The 24,583-nt window shown below is 53.5% G+C and overlaps 1 protein-coding gene across 10 annotated transcripts in view; it reads right to left on the minus strand.

The window, feature by feature from the left end:
- The window catches only part of LMNA (lamin A/C), a 57,485-nt gene that overhangs the window by 13,617 nt on the left and 19,285 nt on the right, over positions 1-24,583 (minus strand). For 4 of the 10 annotated variants that reach the window (XM_063694131.1, XM_063694126.1, XM_063694129.1 and 1 more), the window contains 2 exons: positions 21,560-21,712; positions 11,205-11,809 (listed from right to left, as the gene is read on the minus strand). In XM_063694131.1, coding sequence (XP_063550201.1) covers positions 11,205-11,560 — 356 coding nt within the window. In that variant the 5' untranslated portion in view covers positions 11,561-11,809; positions 21,560-21,712. Of the gene's footprint in view, positions 1-11,204; positions 11,810-12,194; positions 12,232-19,651; positions 19,832-21,559; positions 21,713-24,583 lie in introns of those variants that run through there. The other 6 variants (XM_063694128.1, XM_063694119.1, XM_063694125.1 and 3 more) reach the window with 4 other exon arrangements.

Below are 24,583 nucleotides of genomic sequence, written 5' to 3' on the forward strand. Positions count from 1 at the left end.
CAGGCCTGTTTGGGCCCGGTTGCTGGGGGCAACATGCTAGGCCCAGAGGGAGAGGCCTCCGTTTCCTCTCCCAATCTGGGGGAGAAGCAAGAGGGACAGACACTGTAGCTAAAAATAACAAGTGGGAGGGGAAGACAAAGGGGAGGTGGAGGAGCTGGCCCAGCCCTGCAGGGACTCCTTAGACCCATTCCTCGGCAGCCCTGCTCACCAGCCCTCAGAGTTCCCCATCGCCAGGCAGCACACAGGAAGGGAGCAGAAGAGCAGAGGGTCTCCCAGCCCCTGGGCATTTCCTGTCTCCCAGGAACGTCGCCCCCTGTGGCCGGGTGGGTACAGGGAGTCCGCCTGGTGGCAAATGCTCTCCTGTATCCTCCTGGGCATCTAATTTGTTTAATTTTAATTTAAAATTTTTAATTTTTTAATTTTAAAAATTTTCATTTATTATTATTACTATTATTATTATTTTGAGATGGAGTCTCATTCTATCAGCCAGGTGATCTCACTGCAACCTTCGCCTCCCAGGTTCAAGTGATTCTCCTGCTTCTCAGCCTCCCGAGTAGCTGGATTACAGGCCTGCACCACCATGCCTAGCTAATTTTTCTATTTTTAGTAGAGACGGAGTTTTGCCATGTTGGCCAGGCTGGTCTCAAACTCCTGACCTCAGGTGATCCGCCCGCCTCCACCTCCCAAAATGCTGGGATTACAGTCATGAGCCACCACGCCCAGCCCCTATTATTATTATTTTTGAGACAGAGTCTCGCTGTGTTGCCCAGGCTAGAGTACAGTGGCGCGATCTCGGCTCCCTGCAACCTCCACCTCCCAGGTTCAAGCAATTCTTGTGCCTCAGCCTCCAGAGTAGCTGGTATTACAGGCGCCTGCCACCACACCCAGCTAATTTTTGGCATTTTTAGTAGAGATAGGGTTTCGCCATGTTGGCCAGGCTGGTCTTGAACTCCTGACCTTACGTGATCCTCCTGCATCAGCCTCCCAAAGTCCTGGGATTACAGGTGTGAGCCACCACACCCAGCCCCTCCTGGACACCCAGACCTCTGCCCAGGCTGACTTCCTGCCATGTGACAGGGCATCTTCTGCTGCCACCCCAAGCCACTCCTACCACCCCTCCTTTTGTTCCAGCAACTCCTCCTACTGCAATATATCCTCCTTCTCTCTGTCCCTCCCTCCCATTCACCCAAAACCTCCCTACCCCTCAGCCTACTTGAGCCTGTCTCAGCTCTGCCCTGCTGATTTCAGCCAGTGTTCTACCTGTTGGGTCGTGGGGCTTTTTCTGTGTGTCCCCCAAATACCCGGAGACTAGACGGTTCACAGGCTCAAGGCTTCTAGAGGAACCTTCTCCTGAACCAACTCCTATACTTTTACAAGGGGAAACTAAAGCCTGGAGACGGGTAGGCTCAGGCACTAAAAACCTGCCCCCAGGTCACCTGAGGACACTCACAGCAGATTGGTGCAAAACATAGAAAATGGCACAATACACACAGACACTGCAGAGAATAACACAGAGAGACCCAGTAAGACAGTCTGGGAAGCGTGTCTGCCTCTGTCTCGCTTGCTGGGAGATACCCCAGTCAGAGAGTGATACGGAGGCCTAGTGAAAGTGCCACTCCCACCCACCCTCAAATATACACATACCCACACCTTTGTGTGCGGCCAGTCATGAGGTTTGATAGCCCCCAACCCCCCCAACCCGGCAAAGTAACCACTGCTTGGTTTCTTGGCTAGTCTGTGGGTCTGCCACAACTCGGGTAAGGGCAGGATGTGGAGACTTCCCCTCCCTGGCATTTGAGGTGCTATCCCTCTCTGGAAAGAAGACCTTAAAGAGAGGAACTGAGGCTGGGCGCGGTGGCTCACGCCTGTAATCCCAGCACTTTGGGAGGCCAAGGTAGGTGGATCACGAAGTCAGGAGTTTGAGACCATCCTGGCCAGCATGGTGAAACCCCATTTCTACTAAAAATACAAAAATTAGCCAGGCATGGTGGCGGGCACCTATAGTCCCAGCTACTTGGGAGGCTGAGGCAGGAGAATCACTTGAACCCAGGAGGCGGAGTTTGCAGTGAGCCAAGATCACGCCACTGCATTCTAGCCTGGGCAACAGAGCGAGACTCCATCTCAAAAAAAAAAAGAGAGAGAGAGAGGAACTGAGGGGGGCAGCTGTTCCAGGGACTTAGCAGCCCCTTGAGCCTTCCCGAAACCCCAACCTGTGAAGTTCTGAATATCATACACCTCAAAAGCCCACAGGTGCCCCAGGATGAAACACCCCGACTTCCTCACACGGGCATGTGCACCCACAGCAGGCATCGCTCTGCTTCCACACGCTTCCCTTGGGCGTGACACCTGCCAAACAGACAAATATGCCTAGGGTCTGAGGCCTCTCAGATCCCCTACCAGAGCCACTAGGCTCCCAGCTGTCCTTCCCTAAGACAAAGCCAGGTTTTAATTCCAGGCAGAGGGAGGGGCTGAAGTGGGGAGAACTGGTGCTGAGAGAGGGATAGGAAGCCTGTTGACATGTTCAGACGCAACTCCAGTAGAAGCGCTGGGCCTGGCAGGGGGCCAGGCCTGAGTCACAGCTGCTGGGCGTATCAACGTGGCATTGTACAGAGGCAGGAGAAGCCTGAGGCCGGAGGCCAGGGCACTGGGGTCCTGGACAATGGGCGGCTGGCTTCCTCACCAGCCGCCCCCTGCAAGGTCTCCTGCCAAGTGCCACTTTCCTTCTTCCTGGCCTCTCTCTCTAGAAATCATTCCGGTGTTGTCACAAAAATGCAGGGGTGGGGCTTGGGGATAGAGCAAAAGAAGTAGTCCCTGGAGGAGGGAGGGATGGCCTAAGAAGATAGTAGAATGTCCTGAAGGGGGAGGGAGGGAGGCCAGTGACCAAAACGAGGGACATTTAGGGGATTCCCTTTACAAGAAGCCAATTCAGCAGCCCTTTAACTCTCTATCTGGTGGCACATAGTTATTAACCCTGAGGACACTGGGAGAGAGTGGGAGCCACACCCCAAGGTCAGGAGAAGAAGTGGGGGAGGACCTAGGCAGTCTGGTCTCACTGCATTCCAGCTCTAGCCTCAGAAGACACAGCTCTCTCCTAGCCGGCAGAAGGTGGCAGTGTTAGAGCTTTGGGAAGAAAGGGGAGCCTTGGTGACCCCAAATAGCCTCCTTCTCAACTGCCCAGAACCTAGACCCCTTGAAATGAAGTCTAGCTCCCCTGAGCCAGACCTAAAGGGACTCATGTGTCCTATCTCCCTTCCATTTGTCCCCGTCAAATTCAGACCACTGTCCTTCTTGCTGCAACTTGAATGTAGTTCCCAAGAAAAGGCCACCCCTCAGCCTCTGCCTTACTGACTGGACAAGCTTAGGGTCTCCTGTCCACTCTCCACTCTGCCCTCTACCGTGACTCAGCGCCCCTGCCGGGCCTGGGATCTCAGCCAGAATTATTCCTGGCTTCAGCAGGCAGGATTCCGGCTTCCTCTCTCACAACCTGGGGGAGGCAGGGGTGAAGGGAGGACTCCCCTTCCCAAACTCTTTCCCCTTCCTTAAGGGATTGGTAGGGGCCAAGACCTCCTCCCAGCCCAGCCACAGGTTGGGGGAGCCAGTATGGGTGCTGGAAGGGTAGAAGGTGGGCAGCCCAAGGTCACCGTGCCCCTCCCCCGGGTTCCAGGCACTGTTCTCTAATCCTGGCCAGCTCTAAGGTAACAGTCCTGCCTCTCCTAGGCCTTCGCCCTAGCCCCCAACACGGGTCAATGGGAGCCATTCCTGTGCCGCATCTCCCTTTCCTACTCTATGACACAGCCCTTTCCACCGTCCAGAAGGGAGAGGCATCGAAAACGAGTTGTCCTTTCCTAGTAGCAATGAAAACAAAACATTTGCCAAGAGGGTAATGTCACAATTTAACCATTTCTAACAAACTTTCACGGGGAAATAGAGAAATGTGGTAGTATGTTTAATTCCACAGCTTGTGGGAAACATTTCTATTGAGAACAACATTAGCTATTAACTATATTCACATTATTTATATTTGATTTTACTATTAATAACTTGGTATTTTAGAAGACTGTTTTCTCACTTTGTGGGTCACTGTACTACTTTGGAACCTAAAAGGTCTCTGGAGACTTTCCGCTCCAATCCCTTTCTTTTACAGCTAAGGAAAGCCAGAAAGGGGAGGCGATTTGCTCAAGGTCACACAGCAATTTAGGGAAAGGGCCACGCACAGAACTAAGGGCACCGAGGGCTAGGGTGTCCACTATATCACACTGCCTGTCATTTTGTTGGTGGACTACCTTGCCCCTTATTTATTTATTTATTATTAGTATTATTTTTTTGAGACGGAATCTTGCTCTGTCGCCCTGGCTGGAGTGCAGTGGCGTGATCTCAGCTCACTGCAACATCTGCCTCCTGGGTTCAAGCGATTTCTGGCTAATTTTTGTATTTTTAGTAGAGACAGGGTTTCACCATGTTGGCCAGGCTGGTCTCTAACTCCTGACCTGAAGTGATCTGTTCCCCTCGGCTTCTCAAAGTGCTGGGATTACAGGCGTGAGCCACTGCGCCCGGCTTGCCTTGCCCCTTATTGAGGGATAAGAGACCCTGCAATCTTCCAGAGATCTCCTATAATATTAGAGTTCGGCCTATCAGTACACTGGGACCCCAAGGAGGTGAGAATGGAATGAACCCTGCCCTTGTGTCTGGGCCTCTGAAGACTTGGTCTTGGCTGCTGCAGCTGCTAGGGGTGGCGAGGGGCTGGGGAGGAGGGAAGCAAGGGGGAGGGGAGCAGAAAGCACAGTTGGTAGGTGAAGGGATCTACCAGTTGTCCATCCAGCTGTCCTGGGCTTCAGCGCAGACACTAAGCTACCGAATCAGTGGGGGGTGGACCTGGAAGTGGGGGCAATGGGCACATCCATGGAAGAGTAAGTCTCAGACTCCTGGAGGCCAGGGGAAGTGCCAAGCAAGGGCACCAATAGTGGGAAGGCAATAGGGGGTCCTAGTGAGGAATTATTCTCTCTTTTGTTTCTCTTGGGCTTTTTAAGTACTTCTCACCCCCCAGGTTTAGCTGCACCCTTCTTCTTTCCCTTTGAATCAGAACGTGGATTTGGGCTAGGCTCAGTGGCTCTCAGCACTTTGGGAGGTCAAGGTGGGTGGACTGCTTAAGCCCCAGAGTTCAAGACCAGCCTGAGTAACATGGTGAAACCTGGTCTCTACTAAAAATAGAAAAATTAGCCGAGCATGTGGCACGTGCCTATAGTCCCAGCTACTTGGGAGGCTGAGGTGGGAGGATCACATGAGCCTGGGAGGTGGAGATTGCAGTAAGCCAAGATCATGCCACTGCACTCCAGCCTGGGCCAGAGAGCGACACTGTCAAAAAAAAAAAAAAAAAGAATGGATTTGGTGGTGGAGGGTTGGAGAGGTAACACCAGGAGATACCCTCAGATAAAGCCCAGGGCCCATGCATCCTCAAAGGTCTCCAACCCCATTAACCTAATGGGTCTGCCAAAAGGCACAGCCTCCTTTCAATCCGGGTGGACAATTCCCATGACAAGTCTCAAGATAGTCTCAAGACAAGAATCACCAGCCTCCCAGAGCTCTGACCGTCTCCCGATTGAGCGGCTGGCAGGTGTCCTGGGTCCAGGTATAGGCTGGAGCAAAGGCTATCGATCATATGCTAACAGGCCCTGCAGGACAGCAGAGTTTTGTTTTGTTTTTTTCTTTTTCAGAGACAGGGTCTTTCTCTCTCCCAGGCTAGAGTGCAGTAGTGCAGTCATAGCTCACAATAGCCTCAAACTCCTGGCTTCAGGTGATCCTCCCACCTCAGCTTCCCAAGCAGCTGGACTACAGGTGTTGACTGGCTAATTTTTTTGTACAGAAGGGGGGTCTTGCTATGTTGCCCAGACTGGTCTCAAATTCCTGGCCTCAAGTGATCCTCCTGCCTTAGCCTCCCAAAGCACTGGGATTACAGGCATAAGCCACGAAGTATGGCCATAGAGCACTAAGGTGTCACTGGCCCCAGAGCAGAGTTTCCAGGCTGCAGAAGTGAGCCTCAGCTACCTGACTTCACCTTACCTCACCCTCTAGATCCTCCCTCCAACCTGTCCCCCAAGCTAGAGAAGTGAGGCTTAATGGTAAGAGCACACCCAGCTGGAAGTCATAAGTCCTGCGCTCAAGTGCTGACCCCTTTACTGTGTGACATGGGACAAGCATCTGTGCCTCTGTGGCCTTTGCTGTTCTTGTCTTGATCAGAGCCTACATGAACTGGAGCCTGCATCTCCCTGCCTGTCCACACTGGGGCTGCAACAGTGGGCAATCCAGGAAGTTGTCAAGCACCAGGGCCTTGTTGGGGTGGAAGTAGCGCTTCTGCTTTGTGGGCCTGGGATCTCCCCACTTCTGACTCAGCCTTCCTCCATCAGTTTCACATGGGAAGGCACAGACCCTGGCACTATCCTGCAGCCCAATCCATAACTCTGAACTCAACTGTGGATTCTAATTACTTGTGTATGTTACCTGTCCAGAGAGAGCTATGTGTCCAGACACCACCAGAGGGTCTCAGGAAGGAGCCAGGCAAGGGACTCCAGGATGCAATGGGGAGGGGGGCAGAAGAGGTAGACATTCAGACCACCACTCCTCCCTTTAAGACAACTGCTGTCTCCACCCTGTCTCCTGCTGTCTTCTGTAAAGCCACCAGGGTGGGAGGGAGGGGGGCAGCATCTGAGTCATCCACCCAGCTGCCTTGCCTGGGGTGGGGCCCAGCTGCAAGCCTGGACTCCAGACAGGCTTCCCTGGTGCTTACAACCTTCCCATTCTGCCTGCACTTGGGTATCCAAATCCCTTGGGCTACAGACTAGAAAGAGATAGAGAAGGGGCAGGGTGTACCAGGTGCGGTAGCTCATGCCTATAAATCCCAGCACTTTGGGAGGCCAAGGCCAAGGCAGGTGGATTACTTGAGCCTAGGAGTTCGAGACCAGCTTGGGCAACACGGTGAAACCCCATCTCTACAAAATATATAAAAATTAGTGGCCGGGTACAGTGGCTTACACCTGTAATCCCAGCACTTTGGGAGGCCAAGGTGGACGGATCACGAGGTCAAGAGATCAAGACCATCCTGGCCAACATGGGGAAACCCCAACTCTACTAAAAATACAAAAATTAACTGGGCGTGGTGGCATGTGCCTGTAGTCCCAGCTACTCGGGAGGCTGAGGCAGGAGAATCGCTTGAACCTGGGAGGTGGAGGTTGCAATGAGCCGAGATCGCACCACTGCACTCCAGCCTGGCAACAGAACAAGACTCCGTCTCAAAAAAAAAAAAGAAAAACAAAATTAGCTGGGCATGGTGGCACACACTTGTAATCCCAGCTACTCAGGAGGCTGAGGTGGGAGAATCACCAGAGCCTGTGAGGCTGACGTTGCAGTGAGCTGTGATCATGCCACTGCACCCCAGCCTGGGCAACAGAACAAGACCCTGTCTCAAAAAAAGAAGAGAGAGAGAGAGTATTGGTGAAAGGGGTTTCTTCTTGGAGCCTATAATCCAGCCCAACAGAAGGTCCCCCAAACTCCTGAGTGTGGTTGAGGTACCCAGGCTGGGTCAAAAATTGCTACAGGGTCTTAAAAACAACTTTCCATCCCAACTCCAAATCTGGCCCTGAACTCTGAGCTCTAATTAAACATTAAACCAGACAACACCTTCTCTCTAGGCTTTGGTGGGAGGGGTTGGGAAAATGCCTTTTTTCGTCTCCCAAATTCTTTACTCTACCCACTTCTCTACCTCACCCTGAGCACAGCAGACCCAGCAGGGAGTAACCAATCCTGGCTCCTCCTACTGTGGGCATAGAAGAGGACAGACACCCCAGTCTGAGTCCCCTTTGTCTTCATCAGCTTGGGATCCAGGTGTGCAAATCCACCTCTCTTTTCCGGAAGCCCAGCCTTCCCAGCCAGGATCAGTGGGGGAGAACAGAGGCAGGTGGCTAAATATAACAAGTACACACACCACCTCCGCCCTGCCCCACGTGCGCACATACCCGCCTGGTGTCCCAGGCCTCGACAGCTGCACTAGGAGGCAGAGGAGACAAACTGGCGTGGCTGGGTGAGCAAGAGAATATCGAATCCACTCAACCTGTTTCCCGATCAAAGTTTTGACCAGAAAACTGCTAAAACTGCTAAAAATGTCCTTCACAGGGCTTTGGTAGATGAGTGGACTAGTTTAGAATGCAACGAATTCTCTGGGTCTCCCCTTCCTTGCTTCCTATCTGTCTTGCTAACTAAATTGTTCATATCACTAGTAGAAAAAAGACAGGCCTGGCGTCAGGCCTGGTGGCTTATGCCTGTAATCCCAGTGCTTCCGGAGGCCGAGGCAGGAGGATTGCTTGAGGCCAAAACTTCGGAACCAGCTGAGCAACATAGCAAGTTTCCATCTTTACAAACAAAAAGCAAAAAAAAAAAAATTAGCCAAGCGTGGTGGTGCCTGCCCTTAGTCTCAGCTATTCTAGAAGCTGAGACGGTAGGATCGCTTGAGCCCAGGAGGAGTTCCAGGCTGCAGCAAGTTATGATTGTACCATTGCACTCTAGCCTGAGCAACAGGGCAAGGCCCTGTCTCTGAAAAATATAATAAAAATAAAGAAAAGGACAGGTGTGGTCTCTTTCAGCAGAAATAAAATTTGAGGCTGGGCACAGTGGCTCATGCCCTGTAATCCCAGCACTTTGGGAGGCCGAGGCAGGAGGATTGCTTGAACCCAGGAGTTCAAGACCATGGGCAACATGGCAAAACCCCATCTCTACAAAATAATACAAAAACATTAGCTGTGGGTGGTGGTGCCTGCCTGTGGTCCCAGCTACTCAGGAGGCTGAGGCGGGAGGATGGCTTGAGCCAGAGAGGTAGAGGCTGCAGTGAGCCATGACCTTGCCACTGCACTCCAGCCTGGGTAACAGAGTGAAACCCTATCTCAAGAAAAAAAGAAGCCAGGCGCAGTGGCTCCCGCCTCTAATCCCAACACTTTGGGAGGCTGAGGCAGGCAGATCACTTGAGGTCAGGAGTTCGAGATCACCCTGGCCAACATGGTGAAACCCCGTCTCTACTAAAAATACAAAAAGTAGCCGGGCGTGGTGGCAGGCACCTGTAGTCCCAGCTACTTGGGAGGCTGAGGCAGGAGCATGGCTTGAACCCGGGAGGCAGAGGTTGCAGTGAGCTGAGGTCACACTACTGTACTCCAGCCTGGGCAACAAAGCAAGACTCCGTCTCAAAAAAACAAAATAAAGGTTGATGGCCGGGCATGGTAGCTCACACCTGTAATCCCAGCACTTTGGGAGGCCGAGGCGGGTGGATCATTTGAAGTCAGGAGTTTGAGACCAGCCTAGCCAACATGGTGAAACCCCATCTCTACTAAAAATTAAAAAAAAAAAAAAATTAGCCGGGTGTGGTGGCACACGCCTATGATCCCAGCTACTCAGGAGGCTGAGGCAGGAGAATCTTTTGAGCCTGGGAGGCAGAGGTTGTGGTGAGCCAAGATCGCACCACTTCACTCCAGTCTGGGTAACAGAGTAAGACCCTGTCTCAAAAAAAAAAAAACAAAAAAAAAACCGTTGAGCCTGTCTTCCTACACACAACTTCCATTGACTCTTCAGAAAGAAGGGTGATGGGCCCAGCGTGGTGGCTCATGCCTGTAATCCTAGCACTTTGGGAGGCTGAGGCAGGTGGATCACCTGAGGTTGGGAGTTCAAGACTAGCCTGATCAACATGGAGAAACCCCATCTCTACTAGAAATACAAAATTAGCCCGGCATGGTGGCACATGCCTGTAATCTCAGCTATTCGGGAGGCTGAGGCAGGAGAATCACTTGAACCTGGGAGGCGGAGGTTGCAGTGAGCCGAGATTGTGCCATTGCACTCCAGCCTGGGCAACAAAACCACACCTAGCAAAGGGTTCTAGGAAGAGCAGAAGTTTGGAGTAGATGATAAAAGAGAAAGAAGAAGTCAAAGCCAACAGCCCTTTACGGATCTCCAAGCACCCTTAGTGCTCTTGGCCTGGGTCTGCATAGAGAAAGGGAAGGCAGGAAGAAGGGAAACAAATTTTGATGGGGCTGGAAGAGAGGGCCTATACTTCCAAGCTCCCAAAGGCTTTTTTAGAAAAGAAGGTGCAGTTGAGTAGGGTGGGGTAGGGTGGGGCAGGGGTGGGTAAAGTGGGAGTGGCCTGAATCTTCCAACGGCTGGATTTCAAAAATGTCACTGTATTCCAGCACTTCAATAAGACAAAGATCAAAACATCAGCAGCTAAGAGGATGGGCCCGAGCAAAGACTGCCTGGCCCGGCTGGGAAAATGAAAGTGGCTCACCCCAAGGAGGGAAGGACAGTGCCCCCAACCCTCGAAGACACTAGGCAGAGGGCCAAGGGAGGAGTGCGGCCAGACCTGGGCATAACACAACTTCCTGAGCTGGGAGCCTCTGCCCTCTGCCTCCCTCCCTCCCTTGCATTCCTGGGCCAAGCAGGCCAAGGGCTGTGGGAGCTGCGGGGGAGCCGATCTCTCATCTCCCGGAGCTCTTTTGGTGGGCCTGTCAGAGCCCAAGGAAGGTCCCAGACACGCAGAGTGGCAGAGTGAGGGAGAACTTCCCAACCCTTAGAACCCAGGACAAGGTCATGCTGAGGGGGCCACCGCCAAGCCCTTGGGAGGGAAAAGGGGGATTGCCCTGCCTTCCTGACCTCGCTCCAACACGCTGGACAGATGCCAACTTGAGAGTTATGTCTTAGTGGGCATCGTGTTTTCAGAGCCAGCTTGGGCAAAGCTGGCACAGTGCCAAGCCCGCCAACAAAGTTCTAACAGGACCCTTTCTGCCACTCCGATGTGTCCTGGGTGCCCAGGGTTCTTCGAGCTGGCAGGGCTAGTTCTGTTTTGCTCAAGCCCCTCCCCCGGGCTCCAAATAGCTGGCAAATCCCAATCTGACCGAATTCAGGCCGGCCCCAGCCCCAACTTGTCCCTGATACCCCCACCATTCCTTATATCACCCCCGACCCTCTCCCAGAGACCACCTCTTCCCTCTCTGTCCTGTCTTGACAATTCCCCTTGACACTGCCAGTCACCCGCTGGGGGCAGTTCCGGGGAGGGAGGAGACTATGGCAAAGTTATCGGCCTCCAGGCCCTCTCACTCCCTTCCTGCGGCCGGCCAGGGGCGCCGGCCCGCCGCCCTCTCCACTCCCCGCCAGGCACGCAGCCACCTGGGCGAACTCACCGCGCTTTCAGCTCCTTAAACTCCTCACGCACTTTGCTCAGCTCCAGCTGCAGGCGGGCGCGCTCCTTGGCTACTGAGTCAAGGGTCTTGCGGGCATCCCCGAGCTCGGCCTCGTAGGCGGCCTTGATGCCGGACACTTCGCGGCTGACCACCTCTTCAGACTCGGTGATGCGAAGGCGCAGCCCTGCGTTCTCCGTTTCCAGCGAGCGCACACGGTCGATGTAGACCGCCAAGCGATCATTGAGCTCCTGCAGGTCCTCCTTCTCCTGCAGCCGGGTGATGCGGGTGGGCGACAGCGGAGTGGAGCTGGCCTGCGCCCCGCTGCGGGTGGCGCGCCGCTGGGACGGGGTCTCCATGGCCGGCAGGGTGGCAGCGCTGCCCGCGGGGCAGGGGTCCCGGAAAGGGCGCGGGGCTCGGGCCGAAGGACAGAGACTGCTCGGAGTCGGAGTGCGCCGGCCGGCTGGCTCTCGGCTTGCTCCTGGCAGGCGTGGGGATCTGGGCCGGGCGCTGTCGGACCTCGGGATCTGGGTTGGCTGGTGTAGGTGCGGCGCTCCCGCGAACACTGAGTCACCGACGCCGGGGCAAAGGCTCTAATAGGTCCTCCTCTGAAGGGAGGAGGGGCCACTACTCTTAAAGGGGCAGTCCCAGATCCATTGGGGGTGGGGGCGGGAGTAGTGAGGAGGGGGAAGGACCGTTGGGGTGTGGCGGAGTCGGGCCCCACCCTCTCCAGCGCACCCCTAACTGCGTGAGGCTCAAGCTTCCCCTCTCTTGGCTCCTGCCTGCTCAGCACTGTCGGCTCCAAGCTTGCCCCCATTGCCTCAGACCTTCTGGGCTAGAGGGCAGAGCCAAGGAGGGAGAGTGGGTGGGCAAAAGGGTCGGGGAGAAAGAGAGGGAAGTGGGCGCAAAGCAAGGGAGAGGGTCAGATAGGCAGGGCTGGGAGCCAGGAAAGTGGGGGGAGGGCCGAGGCTGGTGCCCATCAGTGTGACTCACCCTTCTTCCACCACTGGCTCCCCCTGTCCTCCCAGTAGTAATAGTGAGTCACCCCAACCCCCCTCCACACGTGGGCAGCCCATTCAGAGCTGCATCTCAGTGTGCCAGGAGTGGGGTGGAGAAGGAATGCCTGGGTTCCCTGGGGGGAGCAAAGTTCTGGAACCTGAGTTCCTTTATGCCCCCAGTTTGGGACCAGGGATCAAGGAGTTTGGGGGTCCCTTTTTTTCTTTCTTTTGCCCCAATCTATCTCTCTTCAAAGCCAAGCATTCGTTTTTAGACCCAAGCAACAAGCCACAGTCCCCTAAAGAAGTCCCCTAAAGAAGGCCAAGAATAGGAGCCAGGCACTGCCCCTTCCATCTCCTGTCCCCTTCCTTTGGACCCAAGCACTGCCTGGGTTCCTTCCCCCTTCAGTCCCTTTCTACTACTTACTGCACCCAGTCAACTTATTTTTTTCCCCCAGAACTGTACTTATTTTAATGGATAATTTAAAACAGATACCAGAGCTGTGCGTGCATTCATTACGTTGCCAAGACACTAGGTCCCAGATTTCTGTGGTTCCCAGAGGGGCCTGAAAGGGGGAGCAGGGCTGGGGGCTGGACAGCCAATGTTGGGTCTCTATCCTGGTTTCAGCCAGAAAGAAGGTAGTGGGGGGCAAGAAGGTAGTGGGGGACAGGAATAGCAAAGACCCCACAGCCTTGCTGGCTGCAAAGGCCAGCACCATACTCATCTCTACTTTCCTCTCTGGCCAGGTCCATTCTGCAGCTGGCTCTGGGGAGGGGCCAGGCTCTCTCACAAAACGAGATCACTCAGGTCCCCAGGGTTTGCTACCTCAGGCTCTGGAGCCTCCATCCTCAGGCCTCACCAAGGACCCTTTTGATAAGCCTTCCACTCCCCTCCCCTCATCCTGGCCCCTATCCTGGTCCCACCAGCCACCTCATCCTCTGTTTGTTTGTTTTGTTTTGTTTTGTTTTTTTGAGATGAAGTCTTGCTCTCTCACCCAGGCTGGAGTGCAGTGGCATGATCTCAGCTCATTGCAACCTCCACCTCCCGGGTTCAAGAGATTCTCCTGCCTCAGCCTCCTGAGTAGCTGGGATTATAGGCACCTGCCACCATGCCCAGCTAATTTTTTTTTTATTTTTATTTTTAGTAGAGATGGGGTTTCACCATGTTGGCCAAACTGGTCTCAAACTCCCGACCTCAGCTAATGTGCCTGCCTCAGCTTCCCAAAGTTCTGGGATTACAGATGTGAGCCACCATGCCTGGCCCACCTTATCCTCTCTAAGAGGTGACAGCATTGAGGCCTGGGTCCCATCTGCCTGCATGCCCTGCCCAACTGCCTCCCACAGCTTATCCTCCGATGAGCAACCAGGGAAATCAAATTATGTTGCTACCTTGTACAGCTCCAAGATATCAGGGCTTCCCTCAAACACAAGGAAAGCAGGGCTGGACAGGCCCTCAGTTCTGGGTTCTGAAGCCTGGCCTCGGGGTGGATGAGGGACTGGAGTGGGATTAAGGCAGGAACTTTGGTTATTAGGGGAGGGGAACAAGGAAAGTTCTCATCTCAGTGAGGGTGCCTGGGCAGCATGGTGAGCACTAGGGATGCACCCGGATGAGGGGGCCCAGAATATGGCTTCTCTCCCCCAGGGCGTGGCACCCACCCTCAGCTTCCCAGACAATAAAAAGTCTTGTTCTTCTCCACACCAGAAGCAGAGGCAGGAGGGGTAAGCCAGTGAAACGTGAGGGAAGGGTTCATGCTGTTCCCACTGCCTCAGCCCCTCCCTGGCACTCAGTGCCCCCTTTTCCCCTACCCAGCTGCTTGGCCTGGCTTCCTTTCCAGGCTGGGAAAGCTAAACCACACTTAACGCTTCCTGTCCTAGACCTCCCCCCTCTGTTTTTGAGAATCTTGGTCTGTCGCCCGGGCTGGAGTGCGGTGGCAGGATCATAGCTCACTGCAACCTTGAATTCCTGGGTTCAAGTGATTCTTTTATCTCAGCCTCCTGAGTAGCTGAGACTATAGGCTATTATGATAGAGATGGAGTCTTGCTATGTTGCCCAATTTGGTCTATAACTCCTGGCCCCAAATGATCCTCACCTCAGCCTTCCAAAGCGCTGGGATTATAGGTGTGAGCCACTGTGTCTGGCCAGACCTCCCCATCTTGTGGAAAAGGTGCAGGAGAAAGAAGGAGGGCTTTCACCCCAAATTTCACTCCAAGCTCTTTCTAAAGGTTCCCTGCCACCACCCTCAAAATGGCCTCAATCCTAAATCTGAACTTCAAAGTGAAACTTTATCCTGAATATTCAATCCTAACTCTGGACTCCAGATGTCATAAGTCTGCTCTCCCTTTGCCAGGGCAAAAATCACCAACCCAGAAGCAGCAGCCAGGTCCAGAGGAGCTGAGCCTGCTGGAGGTGAGAGGTGATGGGAGTGGCGGCTAGAGGGTGACCACATTCTAATCCTACCTCTTAACTGCTGAGTGATGCTAGATCTGCTACTGAATTCTCTGGACCTCAGTTTTCTTACCTGTAGTATGGGCAGAGTGGCTATCAAAGACGGGGACTGAGCTCCTGGGTGTGCAAGAGTTCTGCACACTATGCCACAGGGTGATAGCAATACTATGCTTGCTCTCAAGGGAGCCTCCCACTAGTGGGAAAGACAGAGGGAGAAGCAAAACCAACAAGCACAAATGATTAAAGAGCAGTGGAGGACTCTGAATTGGATGAATTCCAAAGGGATCCCAGAAGTCTGGGAGCTGGAGCATGCATGAGTGAAATCAGAATGCAGTGGTTGGGTCCAACGGACGGTTTGAGCTTTTTTTTTTTTTTTTTTTTTTTTTGAGACAGAGTTCTGCTCTTGTCACCCAGGCTGGAGAGCAACAGTACAATCTCAGCTCCCTGCAACCTCTGCCTCCCAGGTTCAAGCGCTTCTCCTGCCTTAGCCTCCTGAGTAGCTGGGATTACAGGCGTGTGCCACCACGCCCGGCTAATTTTTGTATTTTGAGTAGAGATGAGGTTTCACCATGTTGGCCAGGCTGGTCTTGAACTCCTGATCTCAAGTGCCCCCTCACCTTAGCCTCCCAAAGTGTGAGATTACAGGCATGAGCCACTGCACCAGGCCTAGGCACTTTATCTTGAAGACCAATGACCTTGATTGGGTCGGGGGGCTCCTCTGTGTTCTTATAGCATCCTAGTGTTTCCTCTGTGACCCCCATTCCTGAAAGTGCTGTGAGGGACAGAAAGGACCAAGTCTTGGTCATCTGTCTCCCTAACACCTGGCACACAGCAGGCACTCGGTGTTTCTAATTTTTTTTGAGTTGGAGTCTCGCTCTGTTGCCCAGGCTGGAGTGCAGTGGCACAATCTCGGCTCACTGCAACCTCTGCCTTCCATGTTCAAGCGATTTGCCTGCCTCAGCCTCGAGGGTTGCTGGGATTATAGGCACCCACCACCACACCCAGCTAATTTTTATATTTTTAGTAGAGACAGGGTTTCCCCATGTTGGCCAGGCTGGTCTCGAACTCCTGACCTCAGATGATCTGCCTGCCTTGGCCTCTCAAAGTGCTGGGATTACAGGCATGAGCCACCGCACCCAGCCTCTTTATTTTTTTAAGAGATGGGGTCTCACTATGTTGCCTAGGTTGGTCTTGAACTCCTGGAGTCAAGTGATCCTCCCACCTCAGCCTCCCAAAGTGCTGGGATCACGGATGCCAGCCACCATGCCCAGCCCTCTCAGGGTTTCTTGGATAAACAAATGCATCTGGCCCTGCCACTTTTCAGGTCAGTGACTCTGGACAAGTTTTTCCAGCGTTAGTTTCATCATCTGTAAAATGGGGATGTGCAATAACTAAATAAGGTTACATACATTTGAAGGAGGGCTTCTTGGAGAAGGTAGATTTAGGGGCTTTACAGAACTGCCTTATACACAGAGAATTCATTCATTCAACAAATATTTATTGAACATCTACTATATACCAGGAACTATTCTAGACACCAGGGATGCAGCAGTGAATAAAACAGACAAAAATCCCTACCCTTATGGAGCTGACATTCTAGTGGAGGGAGACAGTCAATAAACCAAAGACAAAGTTATAGTTTGTTAGAACACGGTAGGAGCTATGGAAATAAAAATATAAAGCAGAGGCTGAGCATGGTGGCTCACACCCATAATCCCAATACTTGGGGAGTCCGAGACAGGCAGATTGCAGATTGCTTGAGCCCAGGAGTTCAAGACCAGCCTGGCCAACATAGTGAAACCCCATCTCTTAAAAAAAAAATTAGCTGGGGGTGGTGGCACGTGCCTCTAGTCCCAGCTACCCAGGAGGCTAAGATGGGAGGATCACCTGAGCTTGGGAGGTCAAGGCTGCAGTGAGCTGTGATTGCACTACTGCACTCCAGCCTGAGCAAGAGTGAAACCCTGTCTCAAAAAAAAAATTACATATATATGTGTATATATATATATATATACACACACACACATATACATACATGCATACATTTAGCAGAATAATGCTCACACAGTGAATAACTTACATCTTAACAATCTTTATAGTTGTTGCATGTTTTCATACATTCTCAACTGGGTCCATACAACAACCTCATGGGTTGGAAATTATTTCCCTGCTTTGCAGATGAGGCTGACTTTCCTAAAACTAGGCCGTGAGTAACAGGCCCAGTGCAGAACTGGGACCAGGTAGTCTGGTCCAAATCCTGGACATGCTTCTCTGTCTTCTGCCACTCTGGCTGGAGGAAGTCTGTGCAGAGGTGCCGAAGTGGGAAAGAGCTGAGTGTGCTCTGACCTGCCAAGGGGCATGGGGAGCCACTAGAGGTAAGGCTGGAAAGAGGGGGAAGAGAGACGGGAAGGGAGAAGTGTGGAGGCAGGGGCCTGGTGCTGGGATGGGGCCTGAGGGAGAGGCTTCCAGCTGCTTGATAGGCCTTGAGGTCAAGGAGAGAAGGAAAGCATCAAGACCAGTGAAGAAAGAGTCAGGAGCACTGGCCTTGGCAAGAAATAAGCCAAACTAGGGTCGGGTGGGTTCAGCCCAGTGATGATGCCAGGAGGGATTCCAGAGGCATGCTAAGAACCATTCGTGTAGGGAATATTTATGGACTAGGCACTATTAGGCACTAGGTACTTGCATTATTTTGTTGGACCAATACAATAGCTCTACAAGGTAGATACTATTAATAGCCCTATTTTACAGATGAGGAAACTGAAGCCCAGAAAGGTTAAATTATTCATTTAAGGTCAGGTTTCTCAACCTTGGCACTACTGAATTTTGGGCCAGATAATTCTTTGTTGTCAGAGAAGGTTCTTTGTACTCTGAGATGGTTTGTAACATCCCTAGCCTCTCCCGACTTTAGGCCAGTAGCACTTCCACTCTCAGTTATGACAATCAAAAATATCTTCAGGCATTGCCTAACATCCCCTGGGGGATAAAATTACCCCCTATTGAGAATCACTTGTCTAAGGTCATATGGTTAGTAACAGAACTGGATTTTTTTTTTTTTTTTTTTTTTTTTTTGAGATGGAGTTTCGCCCGTCGCCTAGGCTGGAGTGCAATGGCACAATCTCAGCTCACTGCAACCTGCACCTCCTGAATTCAAGCGATTCTCCTGCCTCAGCCTCCCGAGTAGCTGGGACTACAACCATGCGCCACTAAAAAATTAGCCCAGCTAATTTTTTTGTATTTTTAGTAGAGATGGGATTTCACCATGTAACTCCTGACCTCAGGTGATCTGGTCACCTCAGCCTCCGAAAGTGCTGGGATTACAGGCATGAGCCACCACGCCCGGCCAGAACTGAAATTTTAATACGAGTTTGCCTGAATCGGAAAGCCAAGATCTTACCATCAGGTGGCTAGAACCCTGGACAGGTAGGAGTCAGAGAGAGGCGACTCTTTGGAGGAGGGTCTGAGGAGGTGGAGGTGACGTAGAGATTCTGGGACATGGTTTGGGAATCTCTTTACAGTGAGTTCTTGAGGGAGGGTCTTATTCATCCTTTGACTACAGGGTATTAAACAATGATTGAAGTGCTGAGTCACTCGTGTGCAGGTGATAGTTATAACCTTGACAGTGGAAGACCGTGCCTACTCTTTAAGGGGCTGCCATGTGCCAGCAACCAGGCTAGGGGCTATATGGAGGTGATCCCATTTAATCTTCACCTCAATCTTATGAGGTAGGTATTATTATCTGCATTTTATGTGTCAAGAACCCAAATTCCGGCTGGGAGCAGTGGCTCACACCTGTAATCTCAGCATTTTGGGAGGCTGAGGTGGGTGGATTACTTGAGGTCAGGAGTTCAAGACCAGCCTGGCCAACATGGTAAAACTCCATCTCTACCAAAAATACAAAAAATCAGCTGGGCGTGATGGCATGCACCTGTAATCCCAGCTACTCTGGGAGCTGAGGCAGGAGATCATGTCACTGCACTCCAGCCTGGGTGACAGAGTGAGACTCCATCTCAAAAAAAAAAAAAAAAAAAGAAAAAAAAAAAAAACAACCCAAACTCCACGAGGTTGTAATTGACCTGAGGTAGCACAGCTGAGTAGATTTCTTCTCAGGCTCAGCAGGGGGGAATGAGGCAGGCTCATAGGTGGTGCCAGGTGAGAAGCGGGCCCTTAGATGGAGCAAGTGAATGACAGCTATTTGTAAAGTCAGAGATCCCCCTCACTTAAATGAAATCTCACCCAAAAAGCACAATCTACTAAATGACAGAGGCAGAGCTTCTCTACTTAGGGAGCTTGAGGCCCCTGCCTGGTTGATCCCCCCAGCCCACTTCCAGGAGGCCCCTGGGCTCTGACGAATAAGCCCCTTTCTTTATAAGTGGAATTCTGAGGCCAGAGGAGGAAAGATTTGCCCAAAGTCACACAGCCAGGCAGGGCCAAAACCTCCAAGACAGCACTGCAGCTCAGTGCCACGCTGCCATGGGAGACAGGGCAGCCACACTGGACAGATGTCAAAGAGCTGGTCCACTTAGGGACTGGCATGGGTTCCTACAAAGTCGGGAAGTGGCTGCCGGGCTCACTGAGCCAGCGGGGCTGGAGGGGCGACTGGATAAGTAGTAACCAAGCCCTCCCACCTGCCCCGGTCCCCCCGGTGACAAGCTTTTCACAATCAAGGTTACTACCTTAGCCTTCTCAAATTTCTTTGAGGTGCACAGGCAAGCACCATTATCTGCATATTACAGCTGAGGAGACAGAGGCTTAGGCAGGCTAACTGATTGTCTCCAGGCCACACAGCTGACAAGTGACAGAAGCAGGCCCAAACCCCAGGTTTCTGCCTCCAGGTTAAATATACTCTTTCCCTCTTCGACCCAGATCCCAAGGAACCCAATCCAACAGCAAAATCCTACAGTCTCCCCAGGAGCTCCATTCCCGACATTCCAAACCACCTCCCCCACCCAACCAGGCCCAAATCGCCACCTCACTTGTGAGTCTCAGGCTCCCTGAACTGTCACAATACACACCAGACTATTGCCAGTCAAATAGAAATCGGGCAGCAGGCAGAAGGAAATTCAGCAGAAATTCAGCAGTGACATCTCCTTCCTTTCTCTTTTCCATCCCCCAGCTTTGGCCCCTCACCACCTGGGGGAAGGTGTTAAGGGGGGAACGCGGCCGGGGGCGGTGGGGGGGTGGGGACAGAGGCGTGGGTGGGGCCATGTGGGCCGGCGGCGTCCTAGGCAAATCAGTAGGGGCGGGTAGTCGGACTGGATTCAGGCGGGGCTATTCTCCCCACTCCACACCCCGCAGGCGGGCAGCGAGGGCCTGACGGCTGGTGCTGACGCAGGCGACTGCGTGTGGGCGGCCGCGTGTGAGTCTGTGTGTCTCTGTGTGTGTGTGGTTGCTGGGGCCTCCCCGGCCTCCTAAATGGGGGTTTCCTTTCCCTGTTGCCAAGGAAACAAACAGAAGCGCCACAACTCCAGGACTGGAGCTGGAGGAGAGGGCCCCCTCGCCCCATAGCTCACGCCCCTACACATTTCCAGGAAGTGAGGCAGAAAAGGATTCCCTTTCTCCCTCACCCTCATCCCAGTGTGGGCCAAATGTTTGTGGAGCCTGAAACTAGGGTGGGCAATTGCCCTGGGTTTGCCGGGGACTGAGGAGTCTCCTAGGATAAGGGAATTTTTTTTTTTTTTTTTTTTTTTTTGAGACGGAGTCTCGCTGTGTCTCCCAGGCTGGAGTGCAGTGGCGCGATCTCGGCTCACTGCAAGCCCCGCCTCCCGGGTTCACGCCATTCTCCGGCCTCAGCCTCCCTAGTACCTGGGACTACAGGAGCCAGCCACCACGCCCCGCTTTTTTTGTTTGTTTGTTTGTTTGTTTGTTTGTTTGTTTGTTTTTAAGTAGAGACGGGGTTTCACCGTGTTAGCCAGGATGGTCTCGGTCTCCTGATCTCGTGATCCGCCTGCCTCGGCCTCCCAAAGTGCTGGGATTACAGGCGTGAGCCACCGTGCCTGGCCAGATAAGGGACTTTTAATGCTAAAATAGGGACAGTTGTTCATCCTACCTAAAGTGCACACAATTTTGTGGGGAGGCCCTCTTTAAGAAATACAAAATGATCTTTTTGCAAATGTTATGGACATGGGATCATGTGGAAAGTTTGGCAGGGCTCCTCTTCAGGCCTTGAAAGGGCCCGTGCAACTGAGAGGCCCTGAAACTTCACTTTCCTTTGCTCCCTGGTGAATCCACCCCAGTCCACAGCCCCTGCAGCCCTCACACTCCTCAAGGTCCCGGTTGAAAGCTCTCCTCTGGCCCTCAGGCCAGGAGGTCAACTAGGAAAGTGAACTCCCAGCCAGGAGGGTGGTGGTGAATCTGCAGGAGATTTCCTGGCCGCTGGGGTGGAGCAAGGGGCACTCTCAGGAGGAGTGGGGAGGGGGGCTGCCAAGTAGGGTAAGGAGATGGCTGGGGTCTCCGCCCTGTGGGATGGGGAAGGGACTGCACTTGGGCCAGCGTTTCATCATTCATTGCCTAGAAGTAGAACTTCAGAGCTGGGAGGAGTCTTAAGGCATCGTGCAGCCCAACCACCTCCCTTCTAGATCCACATTAGTCCAACTCCCCAGATTCCCCTGTCCGCTATCCCTAAGCCAGCCCACAGGCCTGCCCCAGAGGAGCACCCCATTGGCCCTCTTTGCCGGGTGAGCTCAAAGCTTGCACAGCATGCCAAGAGCCCACCTCACTTTGGCCTTGACCTCTGAGGGGCTCTCCGTCAGTGACAGGTAATGAGAAAACCACTGGGGGAGGAGGGTGACAGGGGTCTGGCTGGGAAGGACAGGAAGACAGGCTAAAGCTGGCATGCTCTCAGGCCCTGGCCCGCTCAGGCTACCCAGGGAGGAGCTAAGGGGGCATCTGTTTCCTCTTGGCCATGGTCCCCTCAGTCCTACCCCAGAGGAGGTGAAAATGGTGCTGGCTTCCTGATGCAGAGCTTCCTGGCCTGGGAGTGCAGTATGGGGTCCAGCAAAACATTCCCATATGCCCTCTCTTCTCTCCCCTTGGAGCTTGGTGGAGCTAACGTTTAGAGGTGGAAGGTGTGTTTCCTGTTGGAGGAAAGGAAAGAGATGTTGGGGCTAACTGAGCACCAACGACGTACTAGCCGTAGCCAGGCTGGGGTCCCAGTGAGATGTAGCGGGGGAGAAGCAGAGGACCTGTGTGGCTTAGGGGGTGGGACCTCACTCAGGCCCCTTGGTGAATGGATCCAGGAGTGGAGGATGGACGAGAGAGACCTGGGCACAGAGGATGATTGGGGATGAAGGAGAGTAAAAGGGAGAGAGGGAAGAGGTTGGGGAGGAAATCAACCATGAGGGAGGGGGTGAGGACCACATTTAGAATCCAGTCCAGGGGGCTCTGGAATAGGGAACTGAACAGAGGGGAGGCTCATAAATTGAGGAGGGGGCAACTACCTCGGCTGACGCCAGTGCTCCAGCCCCAGATCCTGTTGGGGCAAATATTTACCAGATGACAACAGTTGCTAAGCAAGGAGGAAGGAGGAGGGAGGCCAGTAGCTGCAGGCCCTTCCAGGCTCCTCCCCAACAACAGCCAGCCTACACAGGCCTGAGCCACCACTCCCCACCCCAGCTGGGAGGCTGAGCTATACCCCTCCATACACGCACCTCTTGGGATCACCCCGACCCCTGCCCCCCAACACGCCCAAGCTGGCAATACGCCAGAGAGCTGGGCTAAGGGAAAATCCCTGGGCTGCCAGGCCTTCCCTCTACTCTGGGACATCTTTTGGGGCTCAGACCTTGCAAAATGTCCCCTTCCCAATCCCTCCTTCAGTGGGGGCTGTGAAGGGGGGAGCCAAGGAGTGTGGATATGATGAGGGAGGGTGTGCTGAAGAATGGAGCCAGGATGTCCCAGGAACTGAGGCCGGGTTCGGGGAAGGAAAGGAGTGACTCCACTAGAGGCTTCGAAAGGGCAGGGGAGCAGGGCTGGTGGAGCCAGAGAAGGGGGTCCAGAGGGCCACTCCCTACTCTGGTCCTTGGGCAGGGGAGGGCGTTGAGGGATAAAGAGCAGGGAGGCTGGGGTATGTTCAAATGGAGCCAGATGTGGCCCTGTGATGTGGGCTGTTGTTGGCACAGGCACAGCAGGGGCAGGACATGCCACTGCCGATGGAAAGGATTAGTCAGAAACTGGGAGGGGGCAGCCCCCGGAGAGGGGACACAGGAGAGCTAGTCCAGGACCCCTTCCTCCTCCCTGCCCGAATGAGGGCTTGCAAGGAGGGGTTGGCTAGGGTTATGCGCTGCCCTCCCATCTCCTCCTCAAGGGGGCCACCATCTGCCCACCATCCTTAAGGTTCCCACCCATTTTCCTGGCTGAGCCTCAGCTACTGTATGCAAAATGGGGATCCTGGCACCCTCCCCACAGCTGTTAGAGGAGTCCCAGACAGAGGAAGTGCGAGGGCCCAGCACACAAGAGGGGCATACTGGGGGCCCTCTTCCTTGGCGGCCTCATTAGGGTGAGGACCCTCCTCTGCAAGATTTCTCCCTGGGGGTCGATCGCTGGCTTCTCACCCTCAGCCACAGGCCCTCTGGAAATTGGGATGCAGAGATGGGCGGGAAGGACTGGTAGGCAGGACACAAAGAGGAAGCTGCGGGGGCAGGAAGGAGGTTCCTAGAGCCCAGGACTTCCTGGTGCCTATGGAGGTTCTCCAGGGTTGGAGGGTTGGCCAGAGCAGCTGCAGGGACAAAGTCCCCAGCTCAGCTGCAGCCCCCATGGGTCCACCTTGAGGCAAGGATAGATGAGGGCTTGGCTGTGAAATGAAACCAGGGGAGAGACGGAAGCTGCACCACGGGATGGACTTCTCAGTGCCTCTGCAACAGCACAAGTCCCCAGGGAGAAGTGGGAAGGGATCCCAGGAAATAAGGCAGACCCGAAGGGTGGGCCGGGACGCAGCAGTTACGGGAAGACCTATAGACACAGCATATGGGACCCTTGGAGAGCTGGGCCCAAGCTGGCAACCAAAAGACTGTTGTTTTCCAAACTCCCATCGGAAAGTTTGAAAAATACACATGGAAACGTGACTCACTGCCCCCTCCCCATGGCCCCCCTTTCCTGATTTCTGTGATTTTTCTCCCAAGAGTTAATTCAAGTCACATTCCCACAGAAACCAAAGCTTAATGAAGGAGCGCAAAGAGCCGGCTGCAGGAGGCCAGAGGCGCCCAGGAGGGGCTGGAAATGGAGATGAGCACTGGGTGGGCCAGGGCAGACTGGGCTGCGGCGTTCTGCCCACTGTGGAACACCTCGGGTGGGGGAAAATTCAGCTCTCTCAAGGGTGGAGATGGAAGGGTTCATTCACACCACCTAAACCAAACCATCTTGAAGACCCAGTTTTAGGACAAGAATGAGCCCTTGGGTGCTCACAGCTCCTAACCAGAGGTGACAGAACCAGGACTGAAACCTGGGTGCCCTTGCCCTGCCTGGGTGTCTGCGGTATGTCAACTGTACCTTGCTGCCCTCTGTACCCCAGGCCCAGAGAACTTGCTTTCTGGCCTCTTACTCAGAATCCATTCCTGGGGCCACAACTGAGCCTAGAAGTCCAGGATGGTGGAAGTGAGGAACACCCCTGAATTCACTCACCTCCACTCCACTGTCCTGCCCCCGTGTATCACGGAGCAGGTGCACAGGCACATTCCTCCCTTTGGGCTGGGGAGCATCAAGGCCGGCCTGCCCCAACAGGGTATTTCTGAGCCAGGAATTCCCAGCCTGTCCCAGAGAGACTAGGGAAGGGGAGGGCCTGGCACTGGGCCAAGGGTGAGTGGCCTTCCACTCTTGAGAATTCTTAGAAGACGACCCCAAGTATTCCCAGACCAGGAGTGATTCCTAAGCATCCATAACTCATCATCACTCCTTGGATATCTCAGATGGAGTTCATGTCTCCCAACACACAGCTTCACTCTGCTCCTCCTTCC

Source organism: Gorilla gorilla, chromosome 1 (assembly GCF_029281585.2).
Source record: "Gorilla gorilla gorilla isolate KB3781 chromosome 1, NHGRI_mGorGor1-v2.1_pri, whole genome shotgun sequence".
Lineage (NCBI taxonomy): Eukaryota > Metazoa > Chordata > Mammalia > Primates > Hominidae > Gorilla > Gorilla gorilla.